The sequence below is a fragment of the Gadus chalcogrammus genome, chromosome 17, assembly GCF_026213295.1.
Source record: "Gadus chalcogrammus isolate NIFS_2021 chromosome 17, NIFS_Gcha_1.0, whole genome shotgun sequence".
Taxonomy (NCBI): Eukaryota; Metazoa; Chordata; class Actinopteri; order Gadiformes; family Gadidae; genus Gadus; species Gadus chalcogrammus.
The window spans coordinates 2,601,304-2,628,212 of NC_079428.1; the positions used below are offsets into that span (position 1 = coordinate 2,601,304).

A 26,909-nucleotide genomic window follows, 5' to 3' on the forward strand; every position below is an offset into this window, starting at 1 on the left:
GTTACAAGCGGTGTCATGGGCTGGCCCCACGTTTCTCTTGCAGGCACACTAGTCAAAGTAGAAGCAGCTCCAAATGAAACGTTTTCTCCGGCAGAAACAAGCCGGACCTAGGGACAGTCGACGGAAATACTTCTGTGAGTTTTTGAAGCCTCCAGCAGGGTGCCGTGACATGGGGCGCCGGTCGCTCTTTGGACTCAATCTATTGGGGGGGGGGGGGAGGCTCTGGGACCCCATGCAGGGCGGTCTGAGCTTCAGTGGGTGGCGGTACATCTTCTGATGCCACCCGTTCCAATCCCCCTCCCTGTGAAGATCTCTCGCTCGGCCGATCTAGACTCCCCTCATGGGGGATGCTGACCCACAGACTCACTCCAGACTTTGGGTTGGAGTTTTGTCGTATTTGCTGCAACACGTTGTGGTAAGTTGTTAAATTCATTTTACTCTAAAAGCAAATGCTAACGTTTAACTGAGCAACCATCTGTATCGTGGAATATAAGCTGATCTTGTTAAAATCTCAGGTTGGTATTCCCGAAAGATGCTATGAAAGCAATTATTTGGTTTGCGTTAGTAAATGTGGTAAGGGATAGTCGAGATTTTTTTAAAGGCGTGATATTATGCCACCAGGTGTGAGTGGAACCTGTTACAAGCAGTTTATAAATCTGCCTTTTCCTGTGTTTTAGTGGGCGTGTCACCCTAGATCTATACTGGATAGATGATCAACATTTGCTGCAGTCCACTGGGTAGCCTGATCTATCCAACATACATCTAGATGGACATGCCTACTTGTGACATCACTAAAACTCAGGAAAAGCCAAATGAAAAAAATCACGAACCATACACACACCTGGTGGCATAACATCAACCCCGTAAAAACAGATAAATAAAAAGAAGAGACGAACACATATTCTTTTTCTACAAAGACAGTTTTATTAATTTGAACAGTTGACATGAAACTTGAACCATCAGTGCACTCTTCCGAAAGTCTCCTTGACACAAGAAAATATTCCTTATACCTACAATCAAAATACACTTCCGTCCAAAGGAACCGGGAGCTCAGATTAATAGCGTTGAGCAGTTCTTTAAGCAGAGCAACGCGGCAGGATGCCGCCGCCGCCGCCGCCGCAGCCGATGTTTAACCGGGGATCGTTGAACACATTAGCATTTCTCTTGAGGAATGTTGATCCTTGGCAACGCTGTGACAGAAACGCTGTGACAGGCCCGTCATTTGCAACCACTAGAACACATTTTTTCTCCGGGGTTTATTAAAAAAAATGCACTCGTGTTGAATCTGCAGGGTAGCTGGGAGGGGGGGGGGGGGAAGAAAAACCTTGAAATAATAAAAAACACGAATCGACCGTCGTGACACCACATGTCACACCGCACGGAGAGGAGACGGAAAACAAAGGAATAACCGCTACTAAATAATAAAACAGTGCTCAGAAGAAGACTTCTGGTGTTGGTTTTGTACAGCTGTTGCGGGAACGACTCTGTTGTGGTGGTGGTACTGGTGGTGGTGGTACTGGTGGTGGTGGTACTGGTGGTGATAGTACTGGTGGCAGGGTCGCTCAGTACTGGGTGTACTCTTTGGTGGAGAGTTTGGCCACGATGCGCTCCAGCTGCCTCTTGGCCTCACACTGGGGGAAGTTCCCCATCTCGTAGTACTGGGGGGCCACCTTCACCAGCCTGGGGGAGACAAAGGGAGTCAGAGAGGGAGTCAGTGAAGGGAGGAGTGGGGGAGGGTGGGAGAGTCTGAGTGAGTGAGTGTTTGAGTGAGCGAGAGTCTGAATGAGTGAGTGAGAGTTTGATTGAGAGTCTGAGTGAGTGAGAGTTCGATTGGTTGATTGAGAGTCTGAGTGAGAGTTTGATTGAGAGTCTGAGTGAGTGAGAGTCTGAGTGAGTGAGTGAGAGTTTGATTGAGAGTCTGAGTGAGGGAGAGTTTGATTGGTTGATTGAGAGTCTGAGTGAGTGAGTGAGAGTTTGATTGGTTGATTGAGAGTCTGAGTGAGTGAGTGAGAGTTTGATTGAGAGTCTGATTGAGACAGTGAGAGTGAGTGAGTGAGTGTCTGAGTGAGTGAGTGAGTGAGAGTGAATGTGTGCGCTTGTGTTGTGGGTGTGTGAGACGCACCACTCTGGCTTGATGTCGGTGCAGGTGCGGATGTAGTTCTTGGTGGTCAGCACAAACTCGTTGTAGAGCACCCACTCGGGCTTGTGGTCCAGCACTGTGGAGGGGTGCAGCTGCACCACCTGGTTGTCCTTCACCGTCAGGTAGTGGCCCGTGCGCTCCAGGTGGGCGATCTGAGCAGGGAGGGGGGAGAGAGGGCGGAGAGTCAAGGATCAGGACACCTGAACAGCAGCACTGAGCTGACAGCGGAGAAGAAGGCTGCTTTGGGGAACCGGAACGTCCAGAACGAAATGTTGGGAAGAAGAGCTCAGCGGTCCGAAGAGGACCAGGAAGGAGGCTAGGGTCTGAGAGAGGAGGCTAGGGTCTGAGGGAGGAGGCTAGGGTCTGAGGGAGGAGGCTAGGGTCTGAGGAAGGAGGCTAGGGTCTGAGGGAGGAGGCTAGGGTCTGAGGGAGGAGGCTAGGGTCTGAGGGAGGAGGCTAGGGTCTGAGGGAGGAGGCTAGGGTCTGAGGGAGGAGGCTAGGGTCTGAGGGAGGAGGCTAGGGTCTGAGGGAGGAGGCTAGGGTCTGAGGTAGGAGGCTAGGGTCTGAGGGAGGAGGCTAGGGTCTGAGGTAGGAGGCTAGGGTCTGAGGTAGGAGGCTAGGGTCTGAGGTAGGAGGCTAGGGTCTGAGGTAGGAGGCTAGGGTCTGAGGGAGGAGGCTAGGCTGGAGGTAGGGTTGAGCTCAGGGGATCTCGTCCGTGCTCAACAACAAAGCTGCATTTAAACCACGATCCTGAGCCCGGTCCTGGTGCCTGGGTCCTCGCTGAGCGTCTGCTCCATCGTTTGTCTGCGCTGCTCAGGGGAGACCCTCCACGCTCAGACGACACAGGCAACAGCCATTCCCTCACATCTTGCACTCTCTCACTTTACACGCACAGATTTTTAATTACAGCTAAGCCAAACAATCCGACGCTAAACAAACAAGCAGAGAACAGAATATACACGTCAGTGCATTTAAGGCCAAGCCGACCGGGCTGGTTTCAGAGCTGCCGGAGAGAGAGAGCGAGAGCGAGAGAGCGAGGGGCTGTGCTTTGCAGCGACCGGTGAGGCTGCTGTGATTAGCCCGGCCAATCAGTCTCAATAAAGACCTTTTCAAACAAAGACACAAACTCCCAACGCCCTGCAAACTTGAACACAGGGCCGCAAATTTGTCTCCCCGATAAAGGTTAATGTTGACAAATATTTAAATATTAATGTCGTAACTCAACTTGTCATGCGCCCCCCCCCCCCCCCCCCTCTTTTCTCTGGTAACGGCAGCAAAGGAACCTCGGTGAAAATGCCATTTGTTTCCCTGTGCGGTGAGTAAATTAACCTAATTCGGTGCTGCGTGTTTAAATCAAAATGCCCATATTTGCGCACACTTTAATCCGCTGTTATTTACGTTGCTTCACGGTACGCTGCAAATGATTTAGATCCATTAATCAACGCGGTGACAGGGAGAGGGTTGGTAAGCGAAAACCCCATCACTATGGCCTAAAGGCACTATGGCATCCGTCTTCTGATCTGGGATTCGTCCAAAGAACCACTAGGATTTGTTGCCATGGTGAGGCCTTCCTCTTCCCCAAAGCCCCAAAAAACATCAAAACCGTGACATCCAGAAGATCCACACAAAACAGGAAGATCATAAACAAGATAGCAACAAAATGGACGCATATTCCAATCAATCAACCAGCGATGAGACGTACCTACAACTTACTCCTTTCCAAAAACCGGCCCCCCCAAAAAAAAGTATTAAAAAAATCACGCGAGAAACCGGGACAGCCACTTGGCTCTGCCTTGTGCCGGTGACCAGGCCCCGCCCCCTCACCCCCCCAGGCCCCGCCCCTCCACTGACCTGCATGAAGAAGCCGGTGACCAGGCCCCGCCCCCTCACCCCCCCAGGCCCCGCCCCTCCACTGACCTGCAGGAAGAAGCCGGTGACCAGGCCCCGCCCCCTTAACCCCCAGGCCCCGCCCCTCCACTGACCTGCATGAAGAAGCCGGTGACCAGGGCCCGGCGGATGTTGATGTAGTAGTCGCGGCTGGTGAACTCGGTGCTGCGGCGCGGCAGGCTGAAGCGGTCCATGATGCGGGACAGCTGCTGGCGCACGTTGTCCGCCGACATCAGCGAGCGGTAGTTCACAAAGTTGTCGTAGCACCACTGGGTCGCCTCGTGGTCTGGGGGGGGGGGGGGGAGGGGGGGGAGAGGGGAGGGACGGTTAATGGCAGGCAATGAGGAGGGCAGGGCCGAGGTATGGATGAAAGAGCAGCAGACGCTTCTGATGAAAATGTACTTCTGGTTACCTCAGAGTGAGTGAGTGTCTGAGTGAGTCAGTGTGCAAGTGAGTCAGTGTCTAAGTGAGTGAGTCAGTGTGTAAGTGAGTCAGTGAGTGTCTGAGTGGGTCAGTGTGTAAGTGAGTCAGTGTCTAAGTGAGTGAGTCAGTGTGTAAGTGAGTCAGTGTCTAAGTGAGTGAGTCAGTGTGTAAGTGAGTCAGTGAGTGTCTGAGTGGGTCAGTGTGTAAGTGAGTCAGTGTCTAAGTGAGTGAGTCAGTGTGTAAGTGAGTCAGTGAGTGTCTGAGTGGGTCAGTGTGTAAGTGAGTCAGTGTGTAAGTGAGTGAGTCAGTGTGTAAGTGAGTCAGTGTGTAAGTGAGTGAGTCAGTGTGTAAGTGAGTCAGTGTCTAAGTGAGTGAGTCAGTGTGTAAGTGAGTCAGTGAGTGTCTGAGTGGGTCAGTGTGTAAGTGAGTGAGTCAGTGTGTAAGTGAGTCAGTGTCTAAGTGAGTGAGTCAGTGTGTAAGTGAGTCAGTGTCTAAGTGAGTGAGTCAGTGTGTAAGTGAGTCAGTGTCTAAGTGAGTGAGTCAGTGTGTAAGTGAGTCAGTGTCTAAGTGAGTGAGTCAGTGTGTAAGTGAGTCAGTGTCTAAGTGAGTGAGTCAGTGTGTAAGTGAGTCAGTGTCTAAGTGAGTGAGTCAGTGTGTAAGTGAGTCAGTGTCTAAGTGAGTGAGTCAGTGTGTAAGTGAGTCAGTGAGTGTCTGAGTGGGTCAGTGTGTAAGTGAGTCAGTGTCTAAGTGAGTGAGTCAGTGTGTAAGTGAGTCAGTGAGTGTCTGAGTGAGTCAGTGTGTAAGTGAGTGAGTCAGTGAGTGTGTGAGTGAGTCAGTGTGTAAGTGAGTCAGTGTCTAAGTGAGTGAGTCAGTGTGTAAGTGAGTCAGTGTCTAAGTGAGTGAGGCAGTGTCTAAGTGAGTGAGGCAGTGTTTAAGTGAGTCAGTGAGTGTCTGAGTGAGTCAGTGTGTAAGTGAGTGAGTCAGTGTGTAAGTGAGTGAGTCAGTGTCTGAGTGAGTGAGTGAGTGTCTCAGGGAGTGAATGTCTCAGTGTCTCAGTGTGTGAGTGCCTCAGGGTGTGAGAGTGAGTGTGTCTCAGCGACTGAGCGCGTGTTGGACCTACTCTGCTTGAAGGCGTGGTAGACGTTGAGCAGCGTCAGGTGGTCCCCGTCGATGTGGGCGAAGCGCATCTTGGACTCATCCGCCGCCTTGCGGGCCTCGGTGGGGCGCATGAAGCACTGTGGGACTAAACAGGGTTGGTGTGGGCCCCAACACGGCCGCCCGCGGGCGTGAGTTAAGCAGTTCCCGCATGGAGCAACATAACGCCTCTCTGGGACTAGCAGAGAGGCTCAGAGGCAGCTCGCAGGGCCCTGACCCCCCCCACCCCCCACCCCCCTGCACACGGCGCCCGGGGCGCCAGCCGAAAGAGAGAGAGAGGTGGGAGAGTGAGGGAGGGAGTGAGGGGGCGATGGACGGACGGACGGACGTTCAGAGTGAGTGGACGGCATCTTTCTCTCGCGAGGAAGGCTAACGCCTCGTGCCCACTGCACCGTCGGTCAAAGGACTCAGAAGGCGTGGCTGACGGATGGGGGAGGTTCCCAGGGTCGTCAGAGCCCGAGTAGTGTCACAGTGCTTACATTTGCATACACAATCTGATTGGATGAAGGATCCGTCGCTGCCGAAAAAGTTGAACATTTCTCAACTTTTTGACAGAGCCTTCAGCGCACGGATCCACAATGCATTGCGCGTCCGTCCCCATTCAAAGTCAATGGGGATCAGTCAACGGACGGATGCAGTGGGCATGAGGCGTAAGGTGGCCGTGGACGAGTGTAGCACGCACTCCGTCTTATAACAACCGCAGACAAAGAATGTATCACTTATCCCGTGGCTGTGTCTCTAGGAGATGCCTTCAAATCCGAGATGCGTGTTTGCCGTCTGGGAAAGGAGAGCTAGCTTGTAGACAATGCAAAGGGGCGTTTGCAGAACTATCAACACTCTTAATTCCACCATTAAGCCACTTCTGATCACCATCTGCAGCTATGAATAAATATAAATGCAGGGAGAAGGATACTTGCTCTGACAAGCCAAGAAGTAAACCTATGCAGTTCGTGCTGCAGCACAAAGATGTCCAAAAGCACAGGACAAAACACCCTCCAAGGATCCCCTGAAGAGAAACAAGAGTCTTCCACTTACGGCTTCGAGGAAATTTTAAAGAAACATGCCAAAAGTGAATTCAAACAACGTCTGTCATCCTATATCGCTCGTCGCCTGTGTTATTCTATTTTATTTTATTTCATATTATAGCATTGTTCAGGAGAGTTTTGGACACAAAAAAAAATCATTTCCAGCTATGACTGCTTTGCCCGTTTTGTTGTGCATTTGACAATGAAAGAACTTGACTTGATAAGGGGCCAGGGCTCTGCGTACATACACAGACCGGGAAGGAACCCAAACACACACACACAGACCTCATCACCATGGCAGGCCGGGGAGAACGCTGAGATATAGAGTGTGGTTAGGATCCAGTCAGACTGATGAAGACAAAGCCAGCGGCGAGCGAAGGCAACAACCGTGAGCTATCGAGCCAAACGTCAAACGCTGAGAAACTACAACACACTATACATCTGTCCACCCCTCCCAATGCATCAGCCCTGTCTCCCTATACATCAGTCCACACACCCCGGTCCCCAGCCATGCCTCACACCAGCCTATAGACGCTGGATGAACCAACAGCAAGGCTACCGCGCTGATACTGATTAGCACGTGATGAAGGCTGTGAGACATGCTTCGATCCGACATTTTGGAGAGGCCAAGACTGGCCAGCAAAGTCAACAGGGAAGCGGCGGTTTTCCAGCTTTGATAAAATAGATATAATACAAATATAAAAAACAACTCACTCTTCCTTTTTATTTTCAAGGGTTTCTTCCTTGCTTATTAAGGCCGTTTCTTCTTCCCCTCTGGGGGTCTAGGGTTGGGGGGGGGGAGGGGGGGGGGGTCATAAGTAAACGGCCCGTTAAGCCCTTTGAGACTGAACCTGGGATTAAGGGCTACACAAACAAAATTAAATTGAAAGAATCTTGACCTCTCCAATATGGCGGCCGTTGAAAGCCTAAAGCCCTTTCCATGTACGTCCATGTATGTGAGGTCCACCGTTAGCCCGCTGGTTAGCTAGAGAGCTGTACTACAGCCGGGAACGTCGTCAGGTGGAGGCGGCAGCCCCCACAACCCAGCCCCCCCTCTCCTCTCCTCTCTCTGGCGGCGGTCCCAAACCCAGCCAGCGGTTGTGGTCTACCCACAACACACGCCGCTCGTTAACAACCGCGGATGGAGAATACATCGGCAGAGGAACACCAATGAGAATCATCACATGGAGGCACGCTGTGCTTCATCAGGCAGAGTGGTCAAAGTGGGCCGCGGTACATATGCGACGTCACCAGTCAGGTCCATAGCAGCAATGCTAGGTAAGAGCATCGTCTGACCGCGGCAAAAATACAAAATTATTTGTTTATAAAAAATAAGAAAAACTTTCATACTAAACGAAAACCCCCAAAACAACAGTCAATACGTCAGACCCTTAATTCAAATTACATTTCTACAACTAAAATAAAACAAAACACTGGCCCATTCATACCAGGCTTGAAGTTGTTGGCATACTGTTAGTCTGAGATTACCACAGAGGACAGGGGGGTCTCTGCCTAACACCCCCGCTCTGGCCTGGACTCCGTGGGGGCGAGTGGAGGTCCCGGACAGCCAGAAGGGGGCCTCTACGCGGGCCACGGGGCCCGGCGGGGGTGGGGGTGGGGGGCGAGGAGGCGGAGGGAGCCAGCCCTGGGGCGTTACCTGACAGCATGGCGGTGATGGAGAGGATCTCGTTGGAGCAGTTGAACTCGCAGCTGGCGATCACCATCTTGGCCAGCTGGGGGTCCAGGGGGAACTCGGCCATCATGGAGCCCAGCTCCGTCAGGTCCCCGTCGTCGTTCAGCGCCGCCAGGTAGTTGAGAAGCTCCAGCGCCCGCATCAGAGTCTCCGGGGCTGGGGGGGGGGGGGAGGAGGAGGAGGTCATCAGTCAGAGTGGATTGGTGGACATCAACACGGTGCAAGGGACGGAGATAATAAATACGTGCAAATGGATTTTGGAAGAGAGCAGGGCGGTCCAAGCTACCTGGAGTGGGTGAGGGGGGAGGGTTGGATGAGGGGGGAGGGTTGGATGAGGGGGGAGGGTTGGATGAGGGGGGAGGGTTGGATGAAGGGGGGGGGACTGGATGAGAGGGGAGGGCTTGATGGGGGGGGATGGATGAGGGAGAGGACTGGATAAGGGGGAGGGCTGGATAAGGGGGAGGGCTGGATGAAGGGGGGAGAGTTGGATGAGGGTGGGTAAGGCGATCCAGGGTAGCTAATGCAATCACTACGGGGGGGACCTTGTACTAAATGCCTCCGCACAAAGGGCGCCCCCCCCCCCCCCCCCCCCTGGTTATACGATTTCTCTCTCATCTCTGGAGGTGCAGTTATTGACCTTCAGCGAGCGAGCGCACACGTCTTTCGTCCGGTCGCACGTTAACTCAAATGCAACCGGGAGCTCGGCCACTCTGCTTGCTCCCTTTGTTTTGATTTCTCGAGTAATTCCCCCATTTCATATCAGCAGGTAGGTCTTTTCTCATCGATCGGAGGCATCAGGCTAACTTCTCTCCCCCCCCCCCCCCCCCCCCCTCCTACACACACAGAGCCGCGTTGCTTACCGTTGCGAATGGGTCCGTCTGATTTACAAGTACTGGTAACGTGGTGGAAACCCAATCCATACGCCATGGCCCTCATCAGAGGCCAGCTATTGACCACCGCCGCGACGCGCCAGAACCCGATGTATTAAACCAGCGGACGCAATCGATGGGAGGAAAAGGCTAAAATGCCCATTGCGTCGCGTTTGGCTTTGAAGAGCACTTCGGCGAGAATGTCACACAACAAATGATCGCCCCCCACCCCCTGCCTAGCCCTCTTGTAAATTGCTAGATTTATTTTGGGCCTTTAATGACAATAACAAGACAAACAGTGCAGCCACGTGTCACCACTAAATCTGTGCCGACGCTTGGATATCACATAAGCGGGCATTTTTCCGTAAAAGGGCCTTGACGTAGCCCGGGGTTGACGTGTAACCGGTGGGTTGCTAGTTCGATCCCCGGCTCCTCCTAGCCGAGTGTCAGGTTATCCCTGAGCGAGACAACTAACCGTAATTGCTCGTGACCAGTCGGCTGTCGCATGCACGGTTGACTAGGCCGAATGTGTGTATGAACCATGTGAGTCGCTTTGAATAAAAGCGCCTGCTTATTGCCCTAAATGTAAATGAAACATCTATTCACAATGATCATCGAGATTTACTCTAGGATCGTTGATGGTTTTCAATGAAATTAAGCTACAATAGGGACGAATTAACCAACCGGGGTTAGTGTGTCTGAGCCTCGACGACCTCTGAACCCATGAATCATGGAAACAAAACGATCGTGCATGCCTGCCGGGGGCACCACGACGCCACTGATGTCTGTCCCCCTTCTTAACCCCCGTTCCTCTCAATGAACCCCCTTTCACCACTCATCGAGACCAGGGTCTTAAAGTGGGAGGAAGGTAGTGGGGGGGGGTCAGCATCACACACACCCGTAAATCGGCTTTGAAGCCTGAACCCTAGGCTGCTGTGCTCGCTGCCTGGGAGGGGAGGGCCGGGGGTCGCCGGAGAGATCGGTCCAAGTGGATAAATAAGAGAAGGGGGTAAGCTCTTCCCTCCCCGTCCCGTCCCGGCTAGAATCGCCAGACGAGAGCGGTGGGTGAGTTGAGCCGTGCCGGGGTGTGTTATTTTGTGAAAGGTGGGGCAGGTGGGAGGCTAGGGTAGGCGGGGTGGGGGTCAGTCACGTCTCACTGGAGGAATATAAAGGGAAGGCACTAGCAGAGGTGATAGCGGACCTATTGATGTAACCAATTTCATTCTCAAAATGGCGTTCGCCACGGAGGATGGGGAGAGATGGGTTTAATCTCGGGCGGTGAGATGAAAACTATATTACAGCGCGAGAGAGTGTGTGTGTGGGGGGGGGGGGGGAGGTGGAGGTTAGGGCTAAGAAAGAAAGAAAGGCCGGGGGGGGGGGGGGGGGGCAGTAGGGGATAGTAGGGGATGGGGTCCATCTTGGGAGCCCAGTGTGGTAGCGGGAGCCTTCAGGGAAGTGTTTTTTCTAAGCTGTGTACCGAGCCAAGTCGGAGATGTAAAAGCCAAGCCGTGCCATTGTACCCTCCCCTGTCTAACCGCCGCTCCTGCGACGAGGGGAAACGGACCCCGCGCTGGTGATGTAGCCTCATAAAAACTGCAGAGCAACACACAGACGAGGCACATATCTCCTTCCCGAGGAGCCCTGCCTAATTCCCAAAGATTCGGTCCGCGCTATTTGATATGTGCCAAGATTGTTTTATCTCTGCTTGTGTTGTTTTTTTCAACCCCGCTGAGCTCCCAAGTGACACAGCCGACCCAGATTTGATATTACACATCAGAGTACAGCTTAACCAAAGGGATTGTGCGATTTCACAGCCGCTTTCCCCAGTACACGGCATTCATTTGATACAACAGACGACGTTAATGGATAGGGAAGTGTGTGTGTTTTGTTTTTTTCTGCCGCCGACAAGACAAAGATTCAACCCTTTTCCTTTTTCATGTGGAAACGCAGAAGTCGGGGACTCCGAGCGAGCGACGTCTCTCACGTGGCGGAGGTGGAAAATATAAAACGGGTAAAACCCAAACCGACCTGGTGGATCCATGAAGTCGAAGTGCACCAGGTCGTCGATACCGAGCTTCTTCAGCTGCAGCACCACCGAGCCCAGGTTCGACCGCAGGATCTCGGGGTATGTGTTGTCCTGTGGGTTACGGAGAGGGAGAGCAGAACTGAATCAGTCGGAGCAACAGAAGAGCCATTAGAAAAAGAACGAAAAGGGTCTCCGTTTACCCAGGCATCGCTTAGAACCAAGATGGCCACAACCTTGTTCATTAGTCACAATGTGGCGAGAAACTATTACTACTAGAGCCCAACGGATACGGGATTGGAGATATATCTGTGATAGGCTGACATCGGCACACCTGATATACCGCTCTGGCTCGAATAACTACGACAAAAACGTAAACAGAGACTTGGAAATATCTCAGAAACCAGAGTCAACCATGTCCTCAAGGGACATGGTTGACTCCCAGGTGTGGAGGTACGGAACCCAAAAAAAAACAAATTCTGCTGTTTTGGTCAAGAAGACCAACTTGAGAACAATACAAATAAAAAATAAACCTGGCACCGACCTGCATCTCCGTCTTGTAGGCCTTCTCCGTGTAGAGACGGAAGCACTTCCCCGGCCGGGTCCTCCCGGCGCGGCCTGCCCGCTGCTGGGCCGAGGCCTTGCTGATGGCCGTCACCAGGAGAGACTCCACCCGGATACGGGGGTTGTACACCTGGGCAGGTGGCGGAGGAGGGAGGAGCGGATCGCAAGACACGTGAAACCGGAATCAAATGGACATTAGCCGCGCAGCCTGCTGTACGGCAGCAAACCGGGCTGTCACACAGTAGTAGATGAGATGGAATTAGAATTTGTTGTGCGTGTGTGTTTAGCCGTGGCCGGTAATTGCCAGCTGTTGACTGGTTAACGTGAATGAAATCCGCAAGAAATGTAAACCGTGTCAGACATTTGTGCGGGTTATAGAAAATAAACACTGCCCAACACACACACACACACACACACACACACACACACACACACACACACACACACACACACACACACACACACACACACACACACACACACACACACACACACACACACACACACACACACACACACACACACTCTCCTTGGCTGCAGAAATGTCAGTGGAATAAATAAATGAGCGGCCCCTCCATCGGTTCCTCCGTCCCCCGCGTGGCCGTGTTTATCTTGGGGTTCCCAGGCCACAGAAGCAGATGATCGGGGGGAGATAAGACGGTGTGGAGGCGCCGGGGTCGGGGGTGTGTGGGAGTGGGGTCAGGCGAAGGGGGGGCTAACCTTTTGCTTGGCAAAGCCGGGATCAATTACAAACACCACGCCGTCGATGGTCAGGGAGGTCTCGGCGATGTTGGTCGACACCACCACCTGTTGGAGACGGGGAGAACAGCGGGGGGTGAGGACACAAATCGCAGAGGGGGGGGGGGATCAGAGGGCCTCTAGCCCCACTACGCCCAACACCGCCAAAGGGCTGGTGGATGAAGGAGATAGAAATAACAGAAGGTGAGCCATTTGAATGCACCTACCGCGGACGGAAAACTAAAAACGGTACATTGTGATTCATCTTTACATACACTTTCTTCCCTTTACTTAATACACATTGAAAAGAGCACAAACAAACAACCAGAAATAATGTTTGAAACAGGATGAAACCGATAATACGGGAATAGTACATTTGTCAACGGAATTACTACGGCAGGAGACGTCCGCCAGGAAACGGGGGACATGACAGTCGTGCTGCGGGGTTGTGTTCGCTACGCTAACAACCCAGAAACACACACGACTCGAGTTGTGCGTACAGAGCAGGCCAGTGGCTGTTTGTTTTGGGTCGCGATGCCTCGGCGCTGCATCGCGGCTAATGCGACCGAGCAGGGGTGGCCCGAACGGCAGCGGCCCAAAACAACACTCACAACGCGGGCCAGCGAGCCGTCAGCGCGCCGCGACGACCGCCGCGACGCAGCTCAGCGTCCGTCGCAACCAATTACAACTGCTCTTTTGTTCCGGTGGTTTGCTCAAGGGCTCCTCTGCCATCTTGTCTTGTAAGGACGTTAGAAACAGAGCTCCAAGCATTTCTGCTTGGTTGGAAGAAACTAAGAAAAAAACACTCTTGGGAGAAATGTGAAAACCTGGCAAACCTAAATTAAGAAGAATATGTACCCACGGTACGGTACATACCCATGTGTGGGGAATAAAGTTGTGTAACGGTACGGGAAGACTCATTTCAGCGGAAGGAGGCAATTTTGGGGGGGGGGGGGGGGGGGCACAAGGGGGGTGACTCACGCGCAGGATGTAGCGAGCCGAACCCCCCCATCCCCCCGGAACTGTTTCAGATATCACACACGCTTACCCCTCCGTCCGACAAACGCCCAAAAAGAAACCGAGGAGCCAGGCAGCGTAGCGATTAGGAAGGTGGGCGGAGAGTTTGCCCCAAATTAATCAAATAAATAAAAGCTGCGTTTGTTTGCGTCTGTGATGTTCCCAGATGAGTCACAGGGGGAGGCGGCGGTGGTGGTGAACTCAGGGATTTATGTCAACGTTAAGAGGGGACGACCAAACCGCCCTATTCCCTCTTCCCCTCGTGATTCATCCTTACTTCTGAATAAAGAAAGATCCATTACCAACACTGTGGAGCGGAAACACGGCGCGATGCAGATCTTTGAGGAGCGGGGGTTGAGCTGGGATCACATGGCGGGGCTGGGACTGGGGGTGTGGGGGGGGGGGTGTGTGTGGGGGAGTGGGGGGGGTTTGCGTTGCAATTCCTCAACTGTCAGGGCTTGTATGCGAGCTGATCAAAGCAGAGGGGTCAGGCCGCAGAAAGAGAAAAGTGGGATGGTGCGTGAGTTAAATTAAATGGTGGTCGGGCTGCGAGGCCGATGCGAAGAGAGGCATGCCGGGGGGGGGGGGGGGGGGGGGAGTGGAGGATAGCTATGTAGCCAGCTCAGCTCCCAGTTCTCCGGGGTCTTTTTCCATTACAATTATCCCCTATAGCGAGCCTGTCTACGAGGATGACAGCTGAATAAGAGCAGAGAAATCAAATGAGTCACAACACCCTATGGTTCATTCTCTCACTGTGTCTCTTCCACCCTCTCTCCATCCCTTCGCTGTGTATCCGTGTCTCTCGCTTTCTCCCCTTCACTGTTTCCACGTCTCTCTCTCCCCCCTCTCTCACTTCAGTTTTTCCCTCTCTCCCTTCACTGTGTCCATCTCTCTCCCTCTCTCTATCCCTTCACTGTGTCCGCGTCTCTCCCTCACCATCCCTTTCCCATCTGTATCTCACTAGTCTCTCTTGTCTTTTTCTTTTATGTGTCCCTTTCTGCCCGTCTCACTGTCAGACTCTGTCTTTCTGTGCGCTGTGCCCCCCCTCTAGCAGTCTGTGTGTATATCTCCCTGTCCGTCGATGCATCCGTCTTTGCTGTCCGTCTCACTCACGGTCATACACAAGCAGAAGGAAGAGGGGCGAGGGGAGAGAGACGGAAAAGAAACGCTGTGGTCTTACGTAACCGTGGAAACCAAGTGGCCGGAGAAAACCCTTTGGACTCTTTTTACGGCGGTCCAACGCTACAGCGACTCGTGAACAAAGCGCCCGGCCTGCTTGCCCTGGTGGCTGGGAGGTGCCGCCCCAGTGTCAAGGCAAACAAAGCCGAGACGAAGACACCCTGTGCTGTCGACGTCTGAGTTCGCGCAAGAGCTGCCAAAACGGTGAAGCTGAATCACTCCAAGAACTATAATAAAAGATAAACGAATATATATATACGAATACATAAAACACAGCCCTGGTTCAGAATATCTCCGGGCAAGGAATTTCTTCAGTTATAAGACTAGCGATAGCTAGTTAAATTATAGACACTTACCCAGCGCCGATATCGGCAGGGAAATTTTAAAAAGTCGACACAGATGTCCATTAAAAAGCTCCAGCCCGGGCCAGGATTCTCTTTTGTTATTTTTTTTCTTTGCGTTTCCAGATATATTCGACAGGTGCAGAGAAATGTCCCATCTCCGCAAAGTCAATGAGCCGGACAATCGCGGTCTGGACGGACGGAGCGCGGCCAAGAAATGGACGCGCCGAGCCGCCAGGTGACGTCGACCATTTTCTTTACTCTTCGTCACCAATCAAAGTCAGCCGTCTCCATGGTAGAGGTAGGGTGGTGTGTGGGGGGGGAGGGATCCATGTCCCGGTAGACCTGAACCCACGGGCCCCTCTCCTGTTTCAGGAGGCACGGTGGCGTAGGAGGAAACTCTCCTGGAAGCATCGATTCCAAGGGCGTACACTGGAGCCCAGTAAGGGTCACTCAGTGCTGCTACTCACTCCTCTCCCTCTCCAAGGTAGCGTGGGCCGGGCGGCGTTGACGCGCATCACTTCTGGGTTCTTAAGGGGGGAGAGGACCTGAGCGAACCGTGGCCTGATTCGCTGGAGCGGGGCGGGGAATGGGTTCATGAATAGTGCTTCCACCCAAATTGGTGAAACAGACAAAACCAAAGCAAACGCTTGAGGAGATCCAGCCTAAGGACTAGTCGGCTCATTTAAACGGATCGGGCGAGAACCGGATCGTCGACCGGCGAACGCCTCCAAAAGCCAGAGAACGTCCCAAAGCAAACCTAGCACCACAACAACGCGGGACTGATCTGTGACGCGTCGGGCTGGCTAAGAAGGATTATAGTCTTTTTTCGGTAATTACCGAATTGTGGTTCAGACGATTAAAACACTTTAAAAAAGGAGGAATTACAGAAAGAGAGGGTCCTTGAGGAAACGGAGAGATGACAAGCTAACATGTTATGCTAATCAAGGGATTGCTTAATGCGGTCATTAGCATGCACGGCAGCAGCCCTGGAATCCACCACACACCTCTCTACTCAAGCCTGCCTGGGTCGACACATTCCCCCACAATCCAGGCCGTGACTTGGACACCGGTTAAGTCCAATGTACTGGAGCAAACTCACTTCCCAGCACAGCGGCGCCGGCATGGGATGCCACTGCTGGGCTAATTTGTAATGCTCCTGGGACAAGAGGGGGGAGGGGTACCTGCCAATGTCCCCCGCACTGCCGTCCTAAGAGCTGCAGAAAGCAATCCGCGAGGAGACAGGTTTTTGGGTTTAGTGGTTCTTCAGTGGCATTCTTCGCTGGCAATACCAGAAAGACGGAACAAATAGTGCTGGCATCGCAGCAGTCTTTCGACGGCACAGACTCTACGGCTCACAGAGATTATTGTTCAACCACCACGGTTGAATAAGGATTTTGCCATCACCTATCTCAAACATTGGGAATTATTCGCTTCCCAACAGATGAATCACGAAGACTTCTTTGTTTTTCCAACTCCTTTCTATGGAGCTCTGCCGGTGCCCTCTCTGGGAACCGAGATATTCAGATCGGACCCTGTTCTCCACTGTTCGAGTCAACAGGGGAGATTGGATGATGTTTGGCAAGGAATTGGCATAAATCACACGAGACGCGACTGAGGCCTCCTATAAATGCATGCTCACCAACGCACACGTAGGGGCTTCGACGCCTGAACAAAGGGGGTCAGTAGAAGCGTCGAATTCACATCCTTTTCCTCACGGCTCTCGGACATTGCACAAGTGATTCAGTAAACATTAGACAAACTCCGGAAAGGCTGTGAGTGACGCCCCGGTAATCCCATCTAAAACTAGATCAGCCCACCAGTAGCTGCAATGACTCAGGCTTTAAATCTCACCCCCTCGTCTCTCACTCTCCCCCTCTCTCCCTCCCTCCACATCGTCAAGATGCCCAGGGCCAGTGTTTGCTAATTTAATGGCAGAGATGAGTTCCGTCAGATCACTGGCCAGGAGAGAGGACGCCCAGAAGCTGCTGCAGCAGCAGCAGCAGCCGGCTTTTGTTTGTAGTCAGGTTTTTTTCTTTTCCTTCTTCTTCTTGACAAGTCAGTTTCAAACTAAAGTGTCAGGACATGGTGGAGGCAAAAAAAAGAAACGGTGTCTGCCTGTCCGTGACGTTTTGAGGCATCGACTGTGAGATGATAATGAGAGGTTTGTTTGGGCACAGAGAAAGGGCACTGCATAAGCCCACTGGAGGGAGTGTGCTTTTCACATAGCGCGCGTGCGCACACGCACACGCGTGTGTTTGTGTGTGCGGCAGCAGGGCACGCGGAGAGAAAAACATACCCAAAAAAATAAATAAAAAAAAGGAGAGTGCGACTGCAGTACTTTCCTCCAACTCGGAGGGCGTGAGTAATACCCCGGTTTGAATTTAGAGCAGAGAATTGCACGCTGACAATAGCAGCATATGCCGCGTGAGTCAACTCTGCGCCAAATCCCGCGGATGCAGTGACGTGTGTGTGGTAAATAGGAACGTTGGGTTCCTTCTCGTGTCTCCCCTGCTCTCTCTCCCTTATTCCCCTCAGCCTAACCATCACCGCGCCCACCTTGTGGCGCCCATCAGCCTCTCCCTTAAGGAAGTCCTAAAGTGCTGACTCTGAAGAGCGATCTCTCACTGAGCGCACGTTCTGTCTTGGGAGTCCGATCTCTCACTCAGCGCGAGATCGGACTCCCGACGACCGAACAATCTCAGCCAGATCGGACTCCGGCTCCGAGGACCGAACGCACGCTCAACGAGAAATCTGACCACTACCAACGAACACGGGCTGAGCGAGGAGTCGGGACCGCGCACCTTTCGTCCGATGGCCCCGCTGGCCTTGCGGGGGGGCGGGGCCTCGAAGATGCGCTGCTGCTGCTGCGGCGGCAGCGTGGAGTAGAGCGGGATGATCTTGATGTCGCCCACGTCTCCGCCCAGGTCATCCACCTCGCGCTTGATGCGCTTGCAGGCCTCGTCGATCTCCTGGGGAACAGAGGGGAGAGGAGAAGAGGGTGAGGAGGAAGATGATGGACAACAAGAGGTACACACAGAAGAGGAAGAGGCAGGACGCGAGGAAAGAAGCAAGAAACGAAGAAACATCAGGCGACGGACAAAAGTGCGCCCAGCGTTTGTTCGTTATCCTTTCTTTCTTCAAGGGGGGGGGGGTGAAGGTAGGAGGTGCTAGGGGTGTGGTCGCCAAGGGATACGACGCCTCCCCGCTACAGTACATTGGTTCGGCCCATCGCTCCGGCTGACGGCGGAAATTAAAAGCAGAATGCGGTGTGCTACGCCTAGCTCCCCATGGCTCTGTTGTCAAATGCAGCAATCATGGAAAACATGGACGCATAAACTCGCTCTCCCACCCCCACACGCACGCACACATACACACCCACACACACACGCACACACGCACACACAGGGATCATTATTCCACAGTGCAGCATTGTACCGAGAATGCTAGATGAGACTGCAGCATTGATGCAGAACCGGCAGCAAATCGTGGCAGATCAGTTTAGTGAAGCCCAATGTTGTGGACCCGGTGGGCTGGCAGACAGACAGACAGAAGGACAGACAGATGGACAGGGTCCACTCCGATGCCCCCACCTCGTCCCAATGAAAACAAATCAAGTGTCCGCCGCCCATCCATCCATCAATCAATACCGCAAACCCAACCGCAATATGGATAGCAAAGTCGTATTATTTACAGGCTTACGCCATCACAAACACCGCCTCAGAAAAACACTAGAAAGGGAATCAAAAACAAAGAAAATCGTATATATAAATATATATATATATTTCAGTTTAAGTCCCAACCGCTGTCAGTACCGTTCTACTGTGGCTTCATCCACTAAACTGAACACATTTGTCCTCATCAAGGCCGGTGTCCGAGCCACAGCCTGTGCTGTAGCACCACCTGCAGGCGAGTGGGGGGACTGCGGCGTCAACGCAAGGCCCCATGATTTCACGGTGCACTGGTATCTCAGGCCATGTGGCTGTTGATTCAGACAAAGGCCTCGGATTCGAAAAACGACAACTTGTACAGCACACCTTTACACGCACGCATGCTTAAAGTCATAGTGACAACGCATTTATACAGCCAACAACAAGACGACACACTGGAGACGCGCGAGATGACTCTGGGCTTCTTTCCGCTCAGTTCGCCCTCTGGTGTGCCGGCAGTCTCCCCCCCGTCCCCGCTCGTTCCCGTGTGGCTGCGCGTTACTGCCAGAGCCGCGTGGACGGCCATGTGCCTCTTAATCAACACATTGACAAGTGGAGGAGAGTAAATCTGAATGGATTGGTAAAATTAGCCGGGGTATTAATAGCCCATCAGGCCGCTGGATGCAGCAGCTGCCATGAAAAATGAGCCTCTTTGCCAAAGTACCGCGGGCAAACTGGCTGTCCAATCCCATGAGGAGGGGGGGTTGGGGACATGGGCAACATGGGCAGTGGGCCAGAGACACAACCTGCCACGGGTGATCGCTGAAAGCCCAGGGGTCCCCTCGTAGCGCCCCCCCCCGACGCAGACGCCATGCAACAAGGCGCTCCGCTTGTCTACAGCCACTCTGATTGGTTGATGGGGGTGAGGCCGTGAGGATTGATGTCATCGCACGACAGATGTGATGAGGTGAGGACTTTTGTTTGTTTGGGTAACTGCTTTAACCCAATTAGGAGGGTGTTAATGAACTCGCCGTGGGAGAGCGCATCGGTTCAGCGCATCAGTTCAGAGATCAGTAGAGGATGGGGGGGGGGGGGGGGGGGGATGTTCGGGAGGGGAATGGGCTGTTTACATGAGAGATTTGATAAAAGCCTCCATCTAATATGCTTTGCATAAAATAGATACATATACTTCGGAAATGTGAAAAAGGCTCAAATGTCTGTTACAGTTACAACAACAACGGGAGAAAATAAACTACGACAACGAAGGGATCAATCAGTGTCTGCTGGAAGGAGGGCCCTTGAAAACACATTGCCCACCGTGGCGTCATCCCTCCATTAAAGAGCCGGTCATCTATCGCCCTGCATTGGCAGACGGAGGTGTACAGGCGATGACGGACCAATAATCACTGCTAATACACAGGCCGTCGCTGATGGGATGGGAACACGGACAAGGGATGCCTTTCTTTTTTTAATAAAAATCCTGTCTTTATATTCCTTACTCCTGAAATGTAAATGTAAATGTCCTGAAATCTCAAGTAACGCAACGAGACCCTGACGACTGGCACAATGCAACGACAAGCCACTTTTGTCGTCCATCAAATCGGTAGATAGACGCGTAACGGTTTAGCTTATGGGTTAGTTCTCAGGGACTGTCAAACAATTATATCATCAACCTCCTCATCCTCACCACAGGAGTGTTTTTAGTATTGTACGCATTAGGGGCATCAAATAAAGCAGTATTGTTACACTGGTCACTGTGAACAGCCTCTTAATCCTTACAGTGTATGCTAAACATCATCCAGGGAGATACGAGGTCAAGACAATTATCTACGGCCCAACGTAGCCATGGTGAGAGACACATTAGCAGTACTGAACCATCCCCATCAAGCAGGATCTCATTCCAGTCAGTCCATAGAACTGTCCTGACGAGGCCCTAGTGACGCCAAATCATTTCAAGTGGTCCTGGTAAAAACCTGGTCTTGACCCCAAATCTTAAAATACCCACAGAGGTTTAAATAAAGCCTGTGTGGATTTGATATATTTTATTGGTTTACAAACCGAAACCGCTCCGATTTACACCAAACAACGATGAAACGATCAAATCAGATCTCAACTCAGGCCACCACATAAACCGGTTCCAGTTAATATTCTGCCTGTGATTCAGTTTCCCCTCGCCCTTGTTTCAGCACCAGGGGACGGGCCAATCACTTTGGCCCCCCCCGGTTCCCTCCTGGTCGTCTACGTGACCGTTCACACGCGTCTTTCTAGCAGAAACTCACAAAACGAACAGGAAAAAAAAAGGCTGATCTCAAGACAGCGTAGGCCATTATGCTGTAACTTAAGCGATCGCTGTTAACTCGAGGTTGTAGCTCCTGAGATTGAACAGGGTATTGGATGCAGACGCTGTATTAGCATTTCTAGAACATCCTTTTGTCTTATAATGTGTATGCAACGCCGGGAGAGAGAGAGAGAGAGTGTGCGAGGTGCACTTTGTGGATCGACATTAGTGATTTGCTCCAGGGTGTGAATAGTTGGGAGTGTAAAAGCGGGGTACAGAGTGGTGTAAATCAGCACAGGCTTGAAAGAAGGCGTCATTAGCCTGCTAACAGCTTTTAATGAAAGTACCCAAAAGTAAAAGGCAATCTATTTTTAAGTGAGAATTGTTAATTAGTGTTTGCCGCAAACAGAGGCAGCCTGTGTTCCCTTCTCAACTCTGAGGAGGAGAATTATTCTTAAAATCTGCAAAAGTACCTTCAGTCTTTCAAAGCACACTTTCTATCCATCTCCGATCTGCCGTGATGACGCCATTACATCTTCCTACGTCGTTATCAGAGTGTCGTCATTACTCGACTTTGAATTCCATATTTTGGCAATGTGACAACGCGGAATACAAACACTATGGGGTTTTCCCCACGCCATCCCAGCCCTGCCCATGATGATTTGGGAGACTGGAAGACAATTACAATTAGGGCATTTAGCAGACGCTTTTATCCAAAGCGACTTACATCGGTTAATACACACATTGACACACCGACGGCAGAGTCAACCATGCAAGGCGACAACCAGCCCTCAGGAGCAGTTAGGGTTAAGTGTCTTGCTCAGGGACACATCAACACTCAGCTATGAGGAGCTGGGGATCGAACTAGCAACCTTTCAGTTACAAGACAACTGCTCTACCTCCTGAGCTAAGCCGCCGGAGGTACGCACGCACGTGTGCGTGCGTGCGGCTGGTTCTTGATGCGTCGCCGACGAATTCATCACTTCGGGCTTGAACCTTGCCCTCCATTACGCATCAGTGGACAACATTTGCAGGAATGGAAAAAAATTATATATAAAATAATAAAGGGCTTAATTTGCGGGGGGTCAGTGCAGGGGGCAGAAAGTGGGTCGCGTCTTGTCCGTCAAACCCGCCCCCCTCCCCCCCCCACCTACAGCGAATCCTAGTGGTTTCCAAACGGGCACACATCGACGCATGCATTACATCTCTGAAACTCGGGCCACTGGTACCCACCTCACTATGGTGTGTGAGAGTATGTGTGTCTGTGTGACTGTGTGTGTTTCTGTGCGTGTGTGTCCGTGTGTGTGCGTCTGTCTAGGTGTGTGTTGGCGCGTGTTTCTGTGTGCGTGTGTGTGTGTGCGTCCGTGCGTGTGTGTGTCTGTGCGTGTGTGTGTCTGTGTGCCTGCGTGCCAGGTATAGGTGAATCGCTCTGCCCCATGTTAAAGCAGAACCACCCACCCAGCTCATACATTTATCTCCGTCCTATCCAGCTGTCCTATTCAGGCGGTCGGGGACGGGGGCCAACGAAATGCAAACAAAGCGCAGGGGCGATGTTCTCAGAGCTGGCCGGGTAGCAGAGGACCAGAAGGAAGCCCTGCTACCAGCAACGACTGACGAACAGTCGGGGAACGAGAATAAGATAAAAAAAGCCTTGAGACAGGCGAACACGCCGTGCACGACGAGAGCTGCACCTGGGGAAGGAGAGGTGCACCCGGGGTCTCTGGCATCCGGAGGAGTGTTTAAAAAAAGCACCGCCACGTCGACCCGGGAGACTTCCAATCCCAGGTCCTGTGTGCCCCCCTCCCCCTACCTATCTGCCTCTGTGTATCTCCCCCCCCCCCCCCCCCCCTAACCGCTCGGTGGAAGGGTTAGCCAGGCACTATGTGGAGTTCAAATAGATAGGACGATGAAGACTAGGGCGGAATGATGCAGTGTGTTTAAAATATATGGTTACCGTTATTTTGGAAAGATATCGCGATTTGATTCACTGTTTAAGGGGAATGATCATTTTGCCGTCAACATTTAAATGTCAGAAGAAAAAGAAGAATTTCTAATCGTGATCTGATGATGTGGTTCAGTTTGAACTTGTCTTTTTACATCTGCAGAAAATAACTTGTAGGGCAGGCCTTCCATCGTACTTCGTTATTTATTGTGCGACAAGCAACAGAAATAAATGTTGGCCTTAAGCCGATCCCGGTACCATTTGTATTAAAGGGGACATATTATGCCACCAGGTGTGAGTGTGATTAGCCTTACAAGCCGTATTGAAAATCGTCCCTATATGACATCACTAGTTGGCGTGTCCACCTAGATGTGTGCTGGGTAGATCAGCCAACCAGCCTACCCAGTGGACTGAAGTAAACGTTGCTCATCTATCCAGCACAGATCTAGATGGATCTAGGTATTCAGCCCTGATGAAGAGGAGTAGGGAAAGGGGGGGGGGGGGGGAAAAGCGCACCTCTTGTCCAGTGAGGAAGAGCAGCACGTCGCCCTCCTCCTCCTCACACATGTGGATCTGGACCACGGTGCGGATGGCCGCCTCCAGGTAGTCACGCTCGGGCTCGGGGGTGTAGAAGATCTCCACGGGGTGGGTGCGTCCGGGGATGGTGAGCAGCGGGCAGCTGTCGAAGTACACCTGGAACTTCCCCGCGTCCAGCGTGGCGCTCATGACGATGACCTGGGGGGCAGAGACACAAAGTCAAACGGTTATCGTTCTGGGTTTTTGATACCGATGCCGGTATCCGGTATTCCTCCCGATACTGCCTTAAATGCAGCATCGGGTATCATCGAGTGCGCCGATCCGAGACCGACACGTGACTAGCTCCTTTACTACACAGGTAGAGAACATCACAAAGACTACGGTGTTGCTGCGTTCGTTAACGGTCGGAGGCAAAAGGTCAGAATGGGGAAAGGTCAGAATGGCGTTTGAGCTACCTCGCCGGAAAGACATGGATGCTCAACCTTAACTAGAAGAATGCAAATGCATTATGATAATTATAGATTAGAAATGTAAATGATCTAGTTCTGAAAGAAAATATTGTGGACAGCAAGTGAACCGACTATTTATTGCTGTCATCATACGAGAACCCTTCAATAAGAACAAGTGCTGGCCGTAGTTACAATACTAGATGCTGCATCAGTATATACTCCGTATCGGCTGATACTCAAGTTCAGGAATCGGGAAAGAAAAGAAAAGGGTTTTTGAAGATCTCTAGTTGTTACCACGTGTTCGACGGCGGGGGCGGGGCGAGATGGGAGATGAGAAACGAGGGGGGGAAAGCAGAAAATCGAGATGTAAGGCAATCCGAAGCCGTGTATCCGAGTGAATATCCATTTAGCGTTTCTTTGTCTGCAAATGAAGATACAAGGACGCAATTTCACTGCCGATTATTCTCGCTGGCTGGCGTCGCCGCGCAGGCCGTGCGCAAATGTGAAAATGATGGGCCGCGGGCTAAACGTGAAGCCAAGCACAACGCTACCAGTGGGTTTTATTGCATCACTACAGCGTTGAAGCCCCCGATCCATGACCCACACTGCGCTTGTCCCGAATCTATTCAAAACAAACATTCTGCTCTCGTCCGCAAACGTTTTCAGGGTCCACCGTCTCGACATTTCACTTTACGCTCCGCAACACTTCCTAATTGCGCTTAATCAAGGCAAATTAAACTTTCAGATTCGGAAGGGGGTGAGGCTGAAGGTGACGGGGGGGGGGGGGGGGGGGGGGGGGGGGGGGGGGGGAGGGGGGGTGTGTGATGAGTGGATGGATGGGTGGAAGAAGGAGAGGAGGGATCACTTCCCCCTAACCTAGCTTTTGATTCCACGCTGACAAACAACCCACCATTACCCTGTCTGTTCCACCAGAATCACACCTAGCACACTCTGCCAATTAAACCTGCGTCTGCCTCCAGGCTCTCGCCCGCAGCCGGCACGTGGCCACCGTACGCCCCCCCCCACCTATACCCCCCCCCTTCCCTCTACCTGCCGTGACCGACGCTTTGAAGAGGCCTCACCCAGTGGGCCGCAGGTAGTCTGTCTACAAAACAACGCACGTCAGCACAAAATGTACACATGAACTGTTGGGGCCAAATGGGTTATCGTGCGAGGGGAGCCGTCCTCCGGTGGAGCCTCTCGTGGTGGGGCCTATTCGTTGCGTGTATTCGTACATTAGCGTGTGGAGACCATCCATCATCACCGTGTGATCCGCGTAGTGCCTCGTATCATCAACCATCCAGCCGCATGTTCTCTGCAACGCAACGCTTTGATTAAATAGCACTGCGTTACGATATCGTAACACACCCTGGCGGGCATCAGACTGAAGACATGAAACAAAAAAAATAAATACTGGTGAGCTAACCCCAACTCTTTTTGTTGCACATTTCTTGTAATGGGATGTTCTATTGTCCCTGTGGTGTCCGGGCTAAGCTACTCACACCTTTCAACGGCAGATCTTCCAATTTGAAATGCAGGATTATCTAGATAGAGAACCACACACCAGCACTTCTTTACATACCACTTTCAGTTCTGATCTCGGGGCATTCCAAGCATGCATTAGTGTAAAACTTGTCCCGCCCCGAGACTAATTCGTCTACGTTGCGGAGGGCGGGGGGGGCGGGTGGGTAAGCCTTACACATTTGGCGTATTTCATTAATATGTCAGACATTAATATGTCAGACACTGAAATCATAAACTATGCATCGACAACAAAGATAGTAATTTCCCTGATGACACTTTTTATTCGTGAATATGCACAAAATGGAAATGTGTCCGGGGGTGGTGGGGGGGGGGGTCTTACCTTCAGGTCGGCTCTCTGCCGGACCACCTCCTTCAGCACGCCCATGAGGATGTCGGTGGCGAGCGTGCGCTCGTGGGCCTCGTCCAGGATGATGACGCCGTAGCGCTCCAGCAGGGGGTCGTTCATGGCCTCGCGCAGCAGCATGCCGTCTGTCATGTACCTGCACGCAGAGGGGCACAGGTCAGGGGGGGGGGACCCCAGAGCGGAGCAGAAGGTGAGCCACCGGTCAGGGGGGGGGGACCCCAGAGCGGAGCAGAAGGTGAGCCTTTACAAGACTGCCTTCACCACATAACCTCCTTCTCTTCTCTCCCCTTCCTCCTTTTTTTATTTATTTTTTATATACCTTCTTATTACATGATTTTATTTTGTGCTCACTCTGTATAGTGTCTGAGTACTTAGAAAAGTGCTTTATAAAACAACGTTTTATAATTATCATTATTATTATTATTATCAAGTGCACAACAGTAGTTTATTCTACGAAAATCCAAAAGTTTTGTTTGCGAATCCAAAAGTTTTGTTTGCGAATCAAAAAGTTTTGTTTGCGAATCCTAAAGTTTTGATTGCGAATCCAAAAGCTTTGCTTGCTGTTGAGCTGAATCTCGTGGGCGGGACCTACGCCGAAAGATGTAAGACACGTCTCTATTGGCCAGTCTCGATCGGAGTGACAGCTTGGCAACATCCACAGTTAGTAACGAGAGAGGGACTTACTTGAGCAACGTCTTGGCCGAGCTGCAGTCCTCGAACCTGATGGAGTAGCCGACCTCCTGGCCCAGCATGATGTCCATCTCGTCGGCCACCCGCTGTGCCACGCTCATGGCCGCCACCCGCCTGGGCTGGGTGCAGGCCACGGCCCTCTTGGGGCCCGGTGTGGAGCGTACCATGTCCACGCACCACTGGGGGATCTGTACAAGCAGGAGACGTGGTCAAAGAGGGGCTGGGGGTGAAGTTACAGGACGTCAAGGTCCAGAATTGAATAGAATGGAAAGTAGGGCGCTCTCTTAGTCGGTTACAGACTTGTACATGAGCAGGTACCAAGTAAGGTGGTGCATGTGGTGGTGGTGGTGCAGGCGGTGGTGACAACGCAGGTGGGAATAGGAGTAATATTAAAATGGTATGAATCTGGAATGTCTGTTAT

The 26,909-nt window shown here is 52.1% G+C and overlaps 1 protein-coding gene across 2 annotated transcripts in view; it reads right to left on the reverse strand.

Annotated features, from left to right (window-relative positions):
* Positions 1-380: 380 nt before the first annotated feature.
* LOC130369706 (ATP-dependent RNA helicase DHX15) overlaps positions 381-26,909 on the reverse strand; it is a 28,948-nt gene continuing 2,419 nt past the window's right edge. For both annotated transcript variants that reach the window (XM_056575201.1, XM_056575200.1), the window contains exons 3-14: positions 26,483-26,676; positions 25,775-25,934; positions 23,441-23,659; positions 17,859-18,026; positions 12,500-12,586; positions 11,760-11,909; positions 11,221-11,329; positions 8,288-8,479; positions 5,571-5,693; positions 4,123-4,313; positions 2,123-2,292; positions 381-1,680 (exon numbers count right to left, since the gene is read on the reverse strand). In XM_056575201.1, the coding sequence (XP_056431176.1) occupies positions 1,563-1,680; positions 2,123-2,292; positions 4,123-4,313; positions 5,571-5,693; positions 8,288-8,479; positions 11,221-11,329; positions 11,760-11,909; positions 12,500-12,586; positions 17,859-18,026; positions 23,441-23,659; positions 25,775-25,934; positions 26,483-26,676 (1,881 nt within the window). In that variant the 3' untranslated portion in view covers positions 381-1,562. The remainder of the gene's footprint in view (positions 1,681-2,122; positions 2,293-4,122; positions 4,314-5,570; positions 5,694-8,287; positions 8,480-11,220; positions 11,330-11,759; positions 11,910-12,499; positions 12,587-17,858; positions 18,027-23,440; positions 23,660-25,774; positions 25,935-26,482; positions 26,677-26,909) is intronic.